The sequence below is a fragment of the Terrapene carolina genome, unplaced genomic scaffold (genome assembly GCF_002925995.2).
Source record: "Terrapene carolina triunguis isolate 2854851 unplaced genomic scaffold, T_m_triunguis-2.0 Scaffold238, whole genome shotgun sequence".
In the NCBI taxonomy this organism is placed as follows: Eukaryota; Metazoa; Chordata; order Testudines; family Emydidae; genus Terrapene; species Terrapene triunguis.
This window is the reverse complement of record NW_020664589.1, coordinates 13,711,322-13,724,690: the sequence shown is the minus strand read 5'-3', so window position 1 is coordinate 13,724,690 and position 13,369 is coordinate 13,711,322. Positions and strand designations below refer to the sequence as shown.

At 46.9% G+C, this 13,369-nt stretch overlaps 1 protein-coding gene across 4 annotated transcripts in view; it reads left to right on the top strand.

The window, feature by feature from the left end:
- Window positions 1-13,369, top strand: part of KCNT1 (potassium sodium-activated channel subfamily T member 1) — a 177,342-nt gene that overhangs the window by 151,347 nt on the left and 12,626 nt on the right. Inside the window, exons 20-28 of one of the 4 annotated variants that reach the window (XM_026657289.1) lie at window positions 1,203-1,375; window positions 1,651-1,722; window positions 2,494-2,628; window positions 3,243-3,354; window positions 8,258-8,359; window positions 9,600-9,683; window positions 10,191-10,319; window positions 11,540-11,560; window positions 12,477-12,780. In XM_026657289.1, the coding sequence (XP_026513074.1) occupies window positions 1,203-1,375; window positions 1,651-1,722; window positions 2,494-2,628; window positions 3,243-3,354; window positions 8,258-8,359; window positions 9,600-9,683; window positions 10,191-10,319; window positions 11,540-11,560; window positions 12,477-12,780 (1,132 nt within the window). Of the gene's footprint in view, window positions 1-1,202; window positions 1,376-1,650; window positions 1,723-2,493; window positions 2,629-3,242; window positions 3,355-8,257; window positions 8,360-9,599; window positions 9,684-10,190; window positions 10,335-11,539; window positions 11,561-12,476; window positions 12,781-13,369 lie in introns of all 4 variants that reach the window. The other 3 variants (XM_026657290.1, XM_026657292.1, XM_026657291.1) reach the window with 3 other exon arrangements.

Genomic DNA, 13,369 nt, shown 5'->3' with positions numbered 1-13,369 from the left:
TTGCTTGTTTTTCCTTAATATAAGCTAACTCATCCTGAGGAGGGGCCAGTGCGGCTGCTTTACATTGCCCTGCCAGGGAAATTTAGTCTGAAAGACTGATTGACTGAGCCTGGCAGAGTGACCCCCATTTAAGCCTGATATTCCAGCGGCATGGAGCCAATTTACTCGCCAGGACACCTTCATGCATCAGTCCTGCAGCTGTAGTTTGGCCAATTTGGTCTTTTGCAGCCAGCATAAGTTAGAGCAGCAGGTTAAGGGGAGTGCAAAAGTAAGGTTAAAGACACCCGGGGGACACATCCTCAGCTGGTGTCAATCGATGGTTCCCACCAGCTGAGGAACCAGCCCTGCGTGGGGAACAGTATTAGTTTTAACTTAAACTCAGAATTCGTCTCAGTGACGTGTTAGAGGCTTGTCGCTCTCCGGGCGTTGATCCACAAGGGAAACATCTGAACTTCAGGGTATGCCTGGCAGGGTTCCCCAAAGCCAGCTGTGATTGCACTGTTGGGAACTGGTCATGTAAAAAGGCACCTTCATGTGTCTGACCTAAGTCACTGGTTCAAACACATCCCAGTTCAGCAGTCACTGAAAGTTGTTATTCTCTGACAACCTGGGGTCTATGAAACAAGTCATTGGTCTTGTCCCTCCTGGGCAGGAGTCCTTAGCACTAAACCCACCATAATAACTGACCTCCTTTTTAGAAGTCTCAGCTGTGAGCCCAAGGACTGACTAGACCTGGAGACTGAGGGTATCCCTGCGAGTCAGGTTCAGGGCACATGTGGGGCAGTTTGGGAGAGCTGGCGTTGGGCTAGGCCTGGTTAGTAGAGAGCGAACCTCTTCAGGACTGGTTAGTCTGATCCCTTCCAGCAGCACAAAATTCACTTTCCAAACTGCAAAAAGAAAAAATAGTGAAAGTGAGCTAGGGCGTGCGGCCATCAAAGCCCTCAGGCCCAGACCCAGAAGGTTGAAATTTGGGTACATTCCAAATCCTCTCTAGATCAACCGTCTGCAGGATCATTCTCTCACTCTGGGTGCTCATGAGGTTCTGCACAGTTCACGGCTCAGAGCCGAGCTGGCTCAGGGCTTTTGCCATGTCTGAATGTTAGACAGTTCCCCTTTCCGGGGGGAAAACACACAGTGTCAGGACAGATGGGCAGCTCTATAGACTGATCACTGAGCCACGGTGCTTTTCTGTCTCTGCACAGGGCTGCAAGCACAACAGTTATGAAGATGCCAAGGCCTATGGGTTTAAGAACAAATTGATTATAGTTTCAGCAGAGACTGCTGGGAATGGCCTGTATAATTTCATCGTCCCTCTCCGTGCATACTATAGGTCCCGGAAAGAGTTAAATCCAATTGTATTGCTACTGGACAACAAGCAAGTACTCTTCCAAAGTTGTTTTCCATTGCATCCGATCTTTCCTTGCATTCAAATGGGTGTTTCATACTGTGTATATATGGGAGGAGTTAAATGGGTGATTTTAGCATTTTTAATATAATACCTAAAATCTAGTGTATCTGATGGCCTGATTCTCCTGTCACTCTGTTTTTCACCATTGACTTATGTGCATTCACTCCTGATTTATACTAGTAAGCAAGAGGAAAAGAAAATGCCCCTATGAACCTTCTTGCTGTTTGCCTCTCTTCTTCCAGGCCTGAGAACCACTTCTTGGAAGCCATCTGTTGTTTCCCCATGGTTTACTACATGGAAGGCACGATCGATAAGTAGGTGTCTTGTATACAACTATAGTTATTTACAATGTGTTGCAAATCAAGGGAGAAAATAGCCCTGATTCTCCAGAGGAAAATTAAATAAGCAAAGTGATGCTATATTGCCAGTCCCAGGCATACAGGGTCACTGGCAATAAGGACCAGTATTTACCATAGGGACTGAAAGAATAATCGGCTTCACATGCAGGCTCATAAAGCCTAATCAATGGCGCGTAGCTGCTCCCATCCTACTTAGCTGATCCCCACGTTATAGGCATGGACAGCAGCAGTGAAGTTTGTATTCCGAGCTGAACTTCCCCAGGGCTTCAGGGGAATTCGGAGCTGGTCTTCTCCATCTCTACTTCCAAGACTAGCCCCACTTTTCTGTCCGTGAGTCTGGGTAGTTATACGGACTCCCATCACTGTAGTATTGGAGCACAACCATCTAGAATTAGGTTAGGCTCTTTCTTACCTAGCAGACGTATCATACATTTGATTTCTTGGGTTCTCTAACTGGCACAGCTAAAGTTGGGAGAGGGTCGCATTTTAAGACCCTGCCACTGTACAATAGTTTGGGCTTCATCTCAATTTTTTCCCCCTCCTAGGATTTGTTAGTCTGCACTGGACATGGTTATGGTTATTTCAAAAGACTTTTGCATGCACAGGATGGTCTGGGCATTTGTTCTGTGCAAAGACATGGGTATGGTTGCAAACTATCATTCAGCATCTTATTTTCCAATGGATTAAACCCCCCCCACAACCTTTTGTCTTGGGGGATTGTTCCAGCCTCGACAGTTTGCTGCAGTGTGGGATCATTTATGCTGACAACTTGGTGGTTGTGGATAAGGAAAGCACAATGAGCGCAGAGGAGGATTACATGGCAGACGCAAAAACAATTGTCAACGTCCAGACCATGTTCCGGTAAGAAGCAGCTCTGAGTTCTGCTGTCGTTTGCGCCTGCCTCTCTTCTTACAGTATTTTATTTGTCTGAATGGAAACAAGAGACTGAGAATGGCCCCAAGCAGAGGGTGCGAGCTATCCGATGGGAGGTGCCTATATTAGCTGGCCCTTTCTGCAATGAGTTGAACTGTCCTTGGTGTGAGAGGGGATTCTGCACACCGAGGGTTTGCAGGGTCAGGCATCGATAGCAGATATTAGGTCTGGGTTCCCGGGGTGGGCTCCTGTGTTTGACACGGCCTGCAGCTGGCCCTTGCACGCAGGCGTGCTAGTTAATAAGGAGAGTCCCTGCACTCTGTCCCCAGCTTTGTGCATCGCCAGCCACGCTGTCGGTGTGCACCTAGCATCACTCCAGTTAATATAGAGAATTAAAAGGGGGGTCAGTGAGGTGGTATTGGGGCCGGCCTTGCTTGTACAGCTTTTGGTGCTCTAGCCCCAGCCTGTTTCGGATCTCAGATGGGGCACAAGGCCGTTTCCACTCTTTATTTGGCCACATTTCAAAGCTGAAAGTTTCCTCCTCTCCGCCTCTCTTGGAATGCACGAGCATCAGACGTTGACGAGTCTGCCTTCCATTGCAGGCTGTTTCCAAGCCTTAGCATCATCACCGAGCTGACCCACCCGTCCAATATGAGGTTCATGCAGTTCAGAGCAAAGGACAGTTATTCCTTGGCCCTCTCCAAACTTGAAAAGGTAAGGAAGCCCCTTCGCCATGGGGAGGATCTCTGCCTTTCCTCCCAGATGTGTTTGCTAACAGGAAGCCTGGTGAGTTCCCTGCATGCCTGTGTTTGAAGGAAGGGTTCTGTAATGAGTAATTAATTTACAGTTCTTCATAGTCCTGCACTCTCCTGCTGTGCACTGCAGGCACCACAGTTAATGAACATCCACCCAGGATAATCTGAGACACGCAAATATGCAGGCAATTGACCTTGTGGGTCTCTGCGTTTCCTTAGTTAGTGCGACTAGCATCGGCACTCTTCAAAGCTGTCCCTGCTGTGAGTCTGATTTTAGTTACTCGGTACAATGCTCCCGCTGCGGTGGTGGGTTAAATAATTCTGCGAGAAGAGACTTCTGCATCAAATTACATTCAATGTTTATATGACATGTTGCTTAGGCATTTTTGTGGGGTAGAAATAACAGTTGATGGGAAGGGGAAACATTCAAGGAATAACTGAACCAGACCGTGTGAGTGTCTGAGATGCTGCACTGACAGCCGTAACAAATGAAAGCACTCATAGTTTGTCACGGTCGTCTGCTGAGCTTGTGCCAGTCAAAACCAGGACAGTTGGCATCTCTGATCCTACTGCCCGGTCTCAGTGCCCTCTCTTGAGGGGAAGGTAAAAGATTTTCAATTCTTTCACCCTCACACACACACACGCACACATATGTTGTACTGCATTCATGGTGTTGTGTATTAAGGGTGGTTGAACCAATTCAGAGAGAATCAAAACCAGCATAAACTCAATGTTGAACTATATTCCCCCTCCCCCGCATCTCTCTCTGTTTTTTCCTAACTGCCTCATAATGACCGGTCTCTGAGGGCAATCTCTGAATTGAAAGGCTCTAGGGGCTGGGCATAAAGATCTGTCATAGATAAACTGCCCTGCTGGACCTTGCTGTCATTGTGGCTGATAGAGCATCCATCCAGTTACTTTTCCCCCCCCACGGTTCTGACCCATTTATTGGACACAGGCTGGCGCGGCGGCCCCGGGCCCGCTCGAACTTCCGTCCCTTGGAGCTCACGTAGGGCTTGGTGTGACTGTGGGTGCCGGGGGCCTTGCCGAAGTGCTGGTACACCTTGCGTCCCTTCCTGGGCCCCAAGAGCAGCACGGTGCCCTGGCCCTTGGGGGCTGCCATGGCCAGCTGGTCAAAGGTCATGATCTGACCCCCTGCCTTCAGGATGCGACTGCGGGCCATCCAGTTACTACTGGGCAGATTCTCCATCAGAGAAGAGACCTAACGCTCTGCAAATGAGCACCGATGTTACAGATATGGCACAGGGATCAGAGAGGATAGGACAAGTGGGCAGGGGCTCCATGTGTATCCTGAACTTCAAGAGAAACAGAAACACCCAAAGTTCTGCAATGGACCAAGACGCCAAAGGAAGCTAATGGATTCTCCATCACAGGAGAACCAGCTGAATCAATCAGACGTCAGTGGTGGCGTAAGTGCGAGGCTGGCTTTACTGGGCGAGGTCGCCATCTTGGTAGGATGCAGCTACGTCAGCAATGAATGTGCTGTCACCAGGCTGCTGTGAAACATGCCATGTTGAGAAGGAGGATTGTCTTATAGCTAAGATGCTGGAGACCAGAGTTGGATTCCCAGCTCTGCTCTGGCCTCCCCATGTGACCTTAGGCAAGTCCCTTAGCCTCTCTGTCCTCAGTTTCCCATGGGGACAATAGCTCTGGCTTGTCTATTAGACTATAAGCTCTTTGGGGCAGACACTTACTCTGTGTCTATGCAGCCTCTAGGCTGGTGGGGGTCTAGCGACATTACAGCAGTACAAATCATAAGTATCAGGAACTTCCGTTGACTTTTCTTCTTTTAAAATAACAAATGGCTACAATGACATTTCTATTAATCTCATGGCAGGTAGACCCTGGACGTGAGGTACTCTGCAGTCTCTCAGGAAAGCTGTTAAATGCAATAATGTTTTGATCCCCAGAGTTCCCTGTGATGAAATGAGAAGCTTCATTCTCTCCTATCCACAGCCTTGCCTGACCATTATTACACTCTGCGTGCAAGGCTCCCTCTTTGACCACTTGAGGACAGCTGAGATTCGATAGCGGCTTTTATTAATTCTGAGCTGCACTCAGAGCCTGTTGCCAGGGGATCCAGGAATAGTCTTAAGTTCTGAGGTTTGGTGTTAATAATTATCTGAATGGCCCCAGTGTTAAGAGAGAGAAATTTGTTACCCAGTGCTAGAATTTGCCACCCAGGGAGTAAAAGATAATTATTAAGTTAACACAGTTTCAAGATAGCCATGTCTGCAAATGCCAGAGCTAGGCCCTTGTCTGTCTGTACTATGGTATCCAGCCGGGGGTGTATGATGGATGGGTGTTAGACAGTTAGAAAATACAGCTGCTGTTGCCTTCGAAGGGAAATTTGATCTGAGATGCTGAACGCATCGGGCTAGAAAGGCAGATCTAATGACTGCATTTGTACATACTGCAAACCTATATTGCTTAAGGGAAAAATCTCTCTCCCGGCCCTCCCCTGCACCCCCAAGTTTCACTGATCATGGGAGAAGAGAAGGTGTAACTAGTACACAGAACTCACCCCCGTGTGTTCCATGCTGGGGGATGATCAAGGCAGGAACTGACCGGGGAAGCTGTGCTCAGAGATCCGCTAGCTATTACACCCGGCATAATGGGAATGCATCTGTGCTGGACATTGCTGCAGGAGCCCCCAGGATGCAGCCCCCAAGGGTGGTTGTGGTGCTAAACTTCAGCAGCCTCTGGAGAGTGGGATCCAGTGTCAGATCATGGAATCCAGAAATGTTGCTTCTTGCTCGCGGTGAGCTTGGGCTGGTGTATAGGCTCCAAGGTGATAGTAGCCTTCAATTACCTGAAGGGAGGTTCCAAAGAGGATGGAGCTCGGCTGTTCTCAGTGGTGGCAGATGACAGAACAAGGAGCAATGGTCTCAAGTTGCAGTGGGGGAGGTCTAGGTTGGATATTAGGAAACACTATTTCACTAGGAGCACTGGAATGGGTTACCTAGGGAGGTGGTGGAATCTCCATCCTTAGAGGTTTTTAAGGCCCGGCTTGACAAATCCCTGGCTGGGATGATTTAGTTGGGGTTAGTCTTGCTTTGAGCAGGGGGTTGGACTAGATGACCTCCTGAGGTCTCTTCCAACCCCAATCTTCTATGATTCTATGATTCTCACTTCACCACCTCCGCTGCTGCTTGTGCCTTGCTGGTTCGGGGACTCAGCCAGGCACCTAAATGCAAGAGCCAGTTGAAGGAGCCCAATTATTTTTGTGGGGATTTTTTTCATTTGTTTTTTTTCCCCAAAATTTCCTGCAAGGGGAAAAAAATCAGTTTTTCAATGAAAAATACAAACGGACCTTTTCCCCCCTTTCCAGAACCTATGGTTTTCAAAAACCAGTGTTGGGTTAAAAAAAAGGCTTTTGAAAACTGCAAGTCTAAACTTTTTACCAAAAACTTTTACCAAAACTTTGCCAATTTTCAGTTTTTATTTTTTAGTGGGAAAAATGGGGAATTCCTACCAAGAAGAAAATGTTCATCCAGATCAAAATGCCATTTTTCATCCGGATCAAAATGCCATTTTTCATCCAAAAAGTGAATCGATGAAAAAATTTCAACCATCTCTCTACTAAATTCGACGTTATGGCATTATTCGAAAGAAGGAAGAGCCCTTGCTGGAATCCCCAGGGCTGGGGCTGTTGTGTGGCTTGTTTCTCTGAGCTCACTGCAAGCCGGTCCTCTTGGTTTTTCAGTGCCCCTTGGCATCATCGTTCTCACCATCTCCTCTCCGCGTGGGACATTGCCCAGGGTACAATCTGGGCTGCTGAATAGCGGTGTCTCCTCAGTTCTCCTGCCTCGGATGCCTTTTACACTGCTTTACTGGGGAACAGCCACTCCTGGTAACACCCAGCCTCCAGCGTGTAACTTGCTCCCAGCTACACAGTGTTGAGTGCTACTAGCTCGCCACTCATGAATTACACCGCAGAAGAACCACAGCAGATTCTCTAGTCCCAGAAATGTGCCTCTTCTATTGCCCAGCACATTACTGGACAAAACAAGCTCATCGGAGATCTGTCATTTCATCAATGGACAATGCTATGTACCAGCCTTGTTATCCCAAACACACTGGTTAGATAAAACAGTGAAACAAGTTTCTTAGCTACAGAAAGAAAAGAAAGTTTTTAAGTGACTACAGGTAATGAGGCATAAAAGTCAGGATTGGTTACAAAAGAAATAAAAAGACAAAACGCAAGCTAAATGCCTAACTTAATTTTAAAATAAGTGAACTTAAAAGCAAAAGGTGTTTCTCACCATAAGTTTAGGGCAGTCTGTACTATCTGAAAAGCCTCCCAGGCAGGACTCTGCCCCCTGCCCCAAGTTCAGTTATTTAAGAGTTGTTGTCATGAGCACAAATGAAGGAGGAGAGTGAGGTGAAGTGTTTTTCTCCCGTCTTTATAATTCAGTTTCTTGTGCTAGAAACATCCTTGCAGAATCATGGTAACAAACAGTCTCTTGTGGACGTGAGGTTTGAACCGTCCTTGTGATGAAATGCAAAATTCTTGTTCACACCTTCCCCAGAGAATGGCCGCTTAAGCAGGTGATAGTCCATTAACACCTGCTTGGGGGAACCAGTGTGTCTTTGTCTCTGAAAACTGGTTTGGGCTTCCTTTTCTAACTTGGAATATGTTACAGCAATGTTGTATAGTAAAATCTTGTAACTTTACATACAATGTTGATGCACACGTTTTACCAGAACAACAATGTTCAGCAGATTATGAGTTTTTAAATGATACCTCACCAGACATACGTTGTACAAAATGTATCATAGTCTTGTAAAAGTGGTGAACATAATGGTAAAAACTGTCACACCGTGTTCTCTGTCCATAGAAAGAGCGAGAGAATGGCTCCAACCTTGCGTTCATGTTCCGGCTCCCGTTTGCTGCCGGCAGAGTGTTCAGCATTAGCATGTTGGATACATTACTCTATCAGGTGAGAACAAGCTAACAGGTTATGTGGCATTGCTGTGAATGCTTCAGAGGGCTAAGCTGCTTCTGTCTTGCAGCTGCTGGTGTATTAGGGTGAGCAGGGCTGGCTCCAGGCACCAGCTTGGCAAGCAGGTGCTTGGGGCAGCCTCTCCGGAGAGGGGCGGCAGGTCCAGCTATTTGGTGGCAATTCGGTGGATGGTCCCTCACTCCCGCGCAGAGCGAAGGACCTCCCGCCGAATTGCCGCCGCGGAGCGCGGGCGCGGCTTTTTTTTTTTTTTTTTTTTTTTTTTGGCTGCTTGGCCAAAACCCTGGAGCCGGCCCTGAGGGTGAGGGTGCTGAACAGGCATTCCAGCACCATATCCAAGATGGGGTCCCCATCCAGAGAGAGGTCTTACCCTAGTGCAAGGGTCCCTTCCTTTCAGTCTTCTGTGTTAGAGGATTCAGGTAAAACCTCCCAGAGATTCCCCAGGCATTCATTGCAATCTCACTCATCCTCAGGACCCTGTTTGATAGATGACTAGAGCCCAAGTGGGGTGAATTAGGACATGGCAGCTGTGCCCATCAGCTTCCCCAAGGGAATGTCTGCCAATTTAAAGCAAAATAGAAATGGGGACAATTGGAGAATAGACAGGCCTATAGGTCCAGCCCTTCCATCACCTGTCTCACGCACGCTAATGAGAGGGCCCTTCCATTTCTGCCATCAGCCTCCTTGCTCTACACGTGCTTTCTCTGCTCCTTTAGTACCCTTCTCTAAAACTGTGTGGCATCCCCCGGGTTCTGCGTGTGGCCTGATACGTGGTACGTGTCTAGTTTAGGGACCCTTGATCCATTTGAATGCACACATTACTCTACATTGTGCCCACGTTGTATCCCTCTTCAGGGCACATTTTACTTTCTTCTTGTTAATGATGTTGGTTTCCTGTATTTTAGAGAATCATTTAAAAACCGAATGCAGCATGAGTTAAAATAAATAAATCCACATGCTGTTTTCCCCTAAGGAGAGGAAGAGAGAGAGAGAAGGAAGGAGCCACATGTGGCAGATATTAGTCACATCACTGAATTCACCTTTGGAATGTGCTCAGATACCATGGCTGTGGGCACAATATAAGAAGCAAATAGAAGCGAATATAGAATATAATCTCACCTTCTTTCCAGTTTGTCAATACATTTGTACATTAAAGTGAACAGTTGAACAAGTGAAACCTTTTCTCTGGCCTGATCTCGCTCTGAATTTCTCCTGTCAGTCGTTTGTGAAGGACTACATGATCACCATTACGAGATTGCTGCTGGGCCTTGATACCACGCCGGGTTCTGGCTACCTCTGTGCTGTAAGTGCTAATGTTGGTCTCTTTCAAGCTGTAATACAATGGGGTCACACGTGCGTGTGGGTCTGCGTGTGAACATTCTGTGGGGACTGAATCTGGGACTTTCAGCCCCCAAGCACAGGCCTCTTGAGCCACAGTAAAGAAGAAGGTCTGTCACTGAATAGCAGACGGTTGTAGTCACTGGGGCTGGCCTCTAGAGGGAGACAAAAATCACACCAACTTGGGCAGTGTATTGGTTCCTCCATGTCATGTTCAATAAGAGTTAAGTGTAGAGCTGAACCTTACAACAACCTCCATCCCAAGAGAGTTCGACAGGAACCTCACACACCTTCCCTGCCCTTCCTGTGGGATCAAACCAAAGCCCGGGGTCTCAACATCCCTGAGCCTTGGAGAAGTTCAAAACAGGATCCAATCTCTGCAGCTTTGGACCTTATCAAGACAGGATTGCCCTGTTGCTGAGGGGTCCCTTCAGTGGTAGCAAAGAGACATTTTTTTCCCCCTGTTGGTCAGATGAAAATCACTGAGGATGACCTGTGGATCCGGACGTATGGCCGTCTCTTCCAGAAGCTTTGCTCTTCCAGTGCAGAAATTCCCATTGGGATCTACAGAACTGAATCGCACATGTTCTCAACCTCCGAGGTAAGAAATATAGGGGTCAGAGAGTACAGAAAACCGTACAGACTGCAGCCCTGGTGTGAAAGGTCCCAGCAGAGATAAGTCACTGGATAGCATGTAGAAGTACTTCCAAAATGTGTGCAATGGCATCAGTCAGTCTGGTCCCTTGCACTTCGGGTGACCAGATGTCCCGATTTTATAGGGATAGTCCCGATATTTGGGGCTTTTTCTTATATAGGCTTCTATTACTCCCTACCCCATCCCGATTTTTCACACTTGCTGTCTGGTCACCCTACTTGCACTGTCAGCTCTGACCTTGTAGCTGTTAGTGAACTGCATTATAGTAACAATCATGTATAGCCAGGCAAGGAGAAATCCCATCTGAGCAGCTGATGGAGTAACATTTCCATTAAAGGACCAGCTGGGCCAGGCTGCCAGCAGCCAAAGGGGGCTCCCGATTGACAAGCAGTGGGATTGAATGGGGCGGATGTAACAAATTTACATGCACTAGCCCAGTGTGAAGCAGGTAGGAATGCGTACTGGAAAGGAGGTTGGCTCGCAGATTCCATGCTCTTCTCTTCTAATTTCTACATGGCACAAGGGTAGGTGGGAATGTTCCTTTTGTTAAAAGGCAAAGATGCACTGGTGGCAGAGGTGTTTGTGTTTGTACAGCACCTGGCCCAATGGGATCCTGTGCGGTGCGGGGGCTCTTAGGCACTACCACAATCCCCATTTGAAAAATCTTATTATTATTTAGTATTGGCACAGAACTAGGGCAGGTGGGGCTCATCAGCCATGTCAGGCAGCCACCTCGCAGAAGGAAAACTCCAAGTTTAAACCAAGAACCCCAGGCTCAGCCAACCGGTTTGTAAACGTTGTGCCAGTCGCATCTACTCTGTGGTCTGCACCGCCGAGCCTGGGTAACCAGACAAGGCGAAGGTGAAGCAAACACTGGCATAGAAAGTAATCAATGCTGTTTGGAGTTGGGTAATCGTGGGATCCTCGTCTTGCCACTGGCTCATTGTGTGACCACGGACAGGTTAACAGCCTTCTGTGCGGTGCTCTGAACCGGGAACGTGCCATAGAAGCCGTGATTAATTATTATGATGTGTTACCTCTGGACATGTTTACAGATCTTAAACAGTGGCTCAAGAAAGAGAGAGTTAGGATGCGATGGACACTCAGTGATACATATTCACCACTAACACATACTGCATCTTTATTTTGTTTTATTTCCAATGCAGCCTCATGACATCAGAACTCAGGTGAGAAACGTTTGTATTGAGCCTGTGAGAACTTTGTTATGATTTTGGTTTTCTTTAAAATTTAGTGCACTACTTAATGTTCAACAAGGCAATGATGATCTACATCCATCACACATTGCTGTGAAAAATCCAGCAATACCCAGCATGGGCAGATAAGAATAGTTGGTTAGTGACTCAGTCTTAATTTGAAGAGTGTTTAATCTTAAATACGAATTGAAAGCCATATAGAAAATTGCTGCAAGGAGCTGACGGTTGACAATTAGTTAAATCCAATCTACCCCTTTGTCAGAGGTGCTGCAAACCATGGCACTATAAATGAATATATGCAATTCGGGTTTACATTTTATAATGGATATATGCTGTCATATCTGTCGTGAGGATGAAAGGAAAACATGGAAGTTCAACTGTTTGGCCATCATGAGATATCATTATTCCATACAAACTTCTGTGCCAGTGATGTTACATGCATTTATTATTGTTATTTTTAAATTCCAAGTTCACCATCTACATAGCTTCTAGTATTAGAGGGGTTTGGGGTGGAGGTGGGGTTCGGAGATGGGGAAACAGTCCCTTGGTGTGAATGTTAGAACACTACCAGATAGTAGGAAAATGAAATGTCACCATCGAACTGTCAGGATCCACCCAGCATCATCAGGGGTCCAGGAGGTAGCAGTCTCAACATGCATATTTCATAATGTTGGGGGATGCTGATTAGTTGGCCGTTGGTGTAAAGGTGTAGACCAAGATGCAGTCCCTTTTTAAGAATGGGTAGCTGATCACAATACTACATTGTCCAAGTAAGTACCTGGTCCTACAAGGAGCTGGGCACAGCCAACTCCAGTGGAGTCAGGTGTTTAGTGTGTTTTCAACGGAAAGGTATTTAGTGCATCCCCTTATGTACTGCTGGGACTTCCAGTCGCAGATCTCAATCAATGTCGAGGATTGCGAGGATACAAAAGATGTCAAGGAGCACTGGAACATCAAGACAAGCCATCACAGGAACTCCTGCTCGAGCGACCAGTCTGAACACCCCTTGCTACGGCGCAAAAGCATGCAGTGGGCCCGCAGGCTGAGTCGGAAAGGAAACAAGCACACAAGCAAAACAGCGGAGTGGATCAGCCAGCAGAGGTTGAGTCTGTACAGGAGGTCGGAGCGGCAAGAGCTTTCAGAGCTTGTCAAAAACCGAATGAAACACCTGGGTTTACCTACCACTGGGTATGGTAAGTAGGTTTCGTTCTTGCTTACAGTTAATGGCTTTTCCAGCAATGCGCCCCATTCACAAGCTGATCATGTATTTTAGCATCTAGCCGAACCAAACCAGACATGTTCAGGGTATAAAACAATTCCAAAATGAAGCCTGATCCTCTAACTTGTTCATAGCTCTGGATAGTACATTCAAACTCGGCACTCCCATCAACCTGCAGTCCTCTTGCCTTATAAATCCCACAGCACTGAGACGGTAAGGGGCTTGTTTTCAGACACTGGCCTCTGTTTCAGCAGTGACAAATAGCTGTGCACACATCTGTAATTATTTGCAGGTGCAATAAATATCTAAGTACCAGGTATAACAAGGGAAATAAATGTCTAAATGACCTAAATTACAGGTGCGAAATTTCACTCATTAATTATTTGTGCCTGTAAAATTGATGACTGGCTAAGGAGAGGTTGAAAATATTGGCCCCCACTCTATCATGAAGCTGACCGAAATAGCCATTTGTAAGAGTTGCTAATGCTAGTGTCTGAGAATTCTATCCCCTCGGCAAAGCATGGAAGAAAAGAGCCCGGGCTGGTGCAATATCCCATCATTAT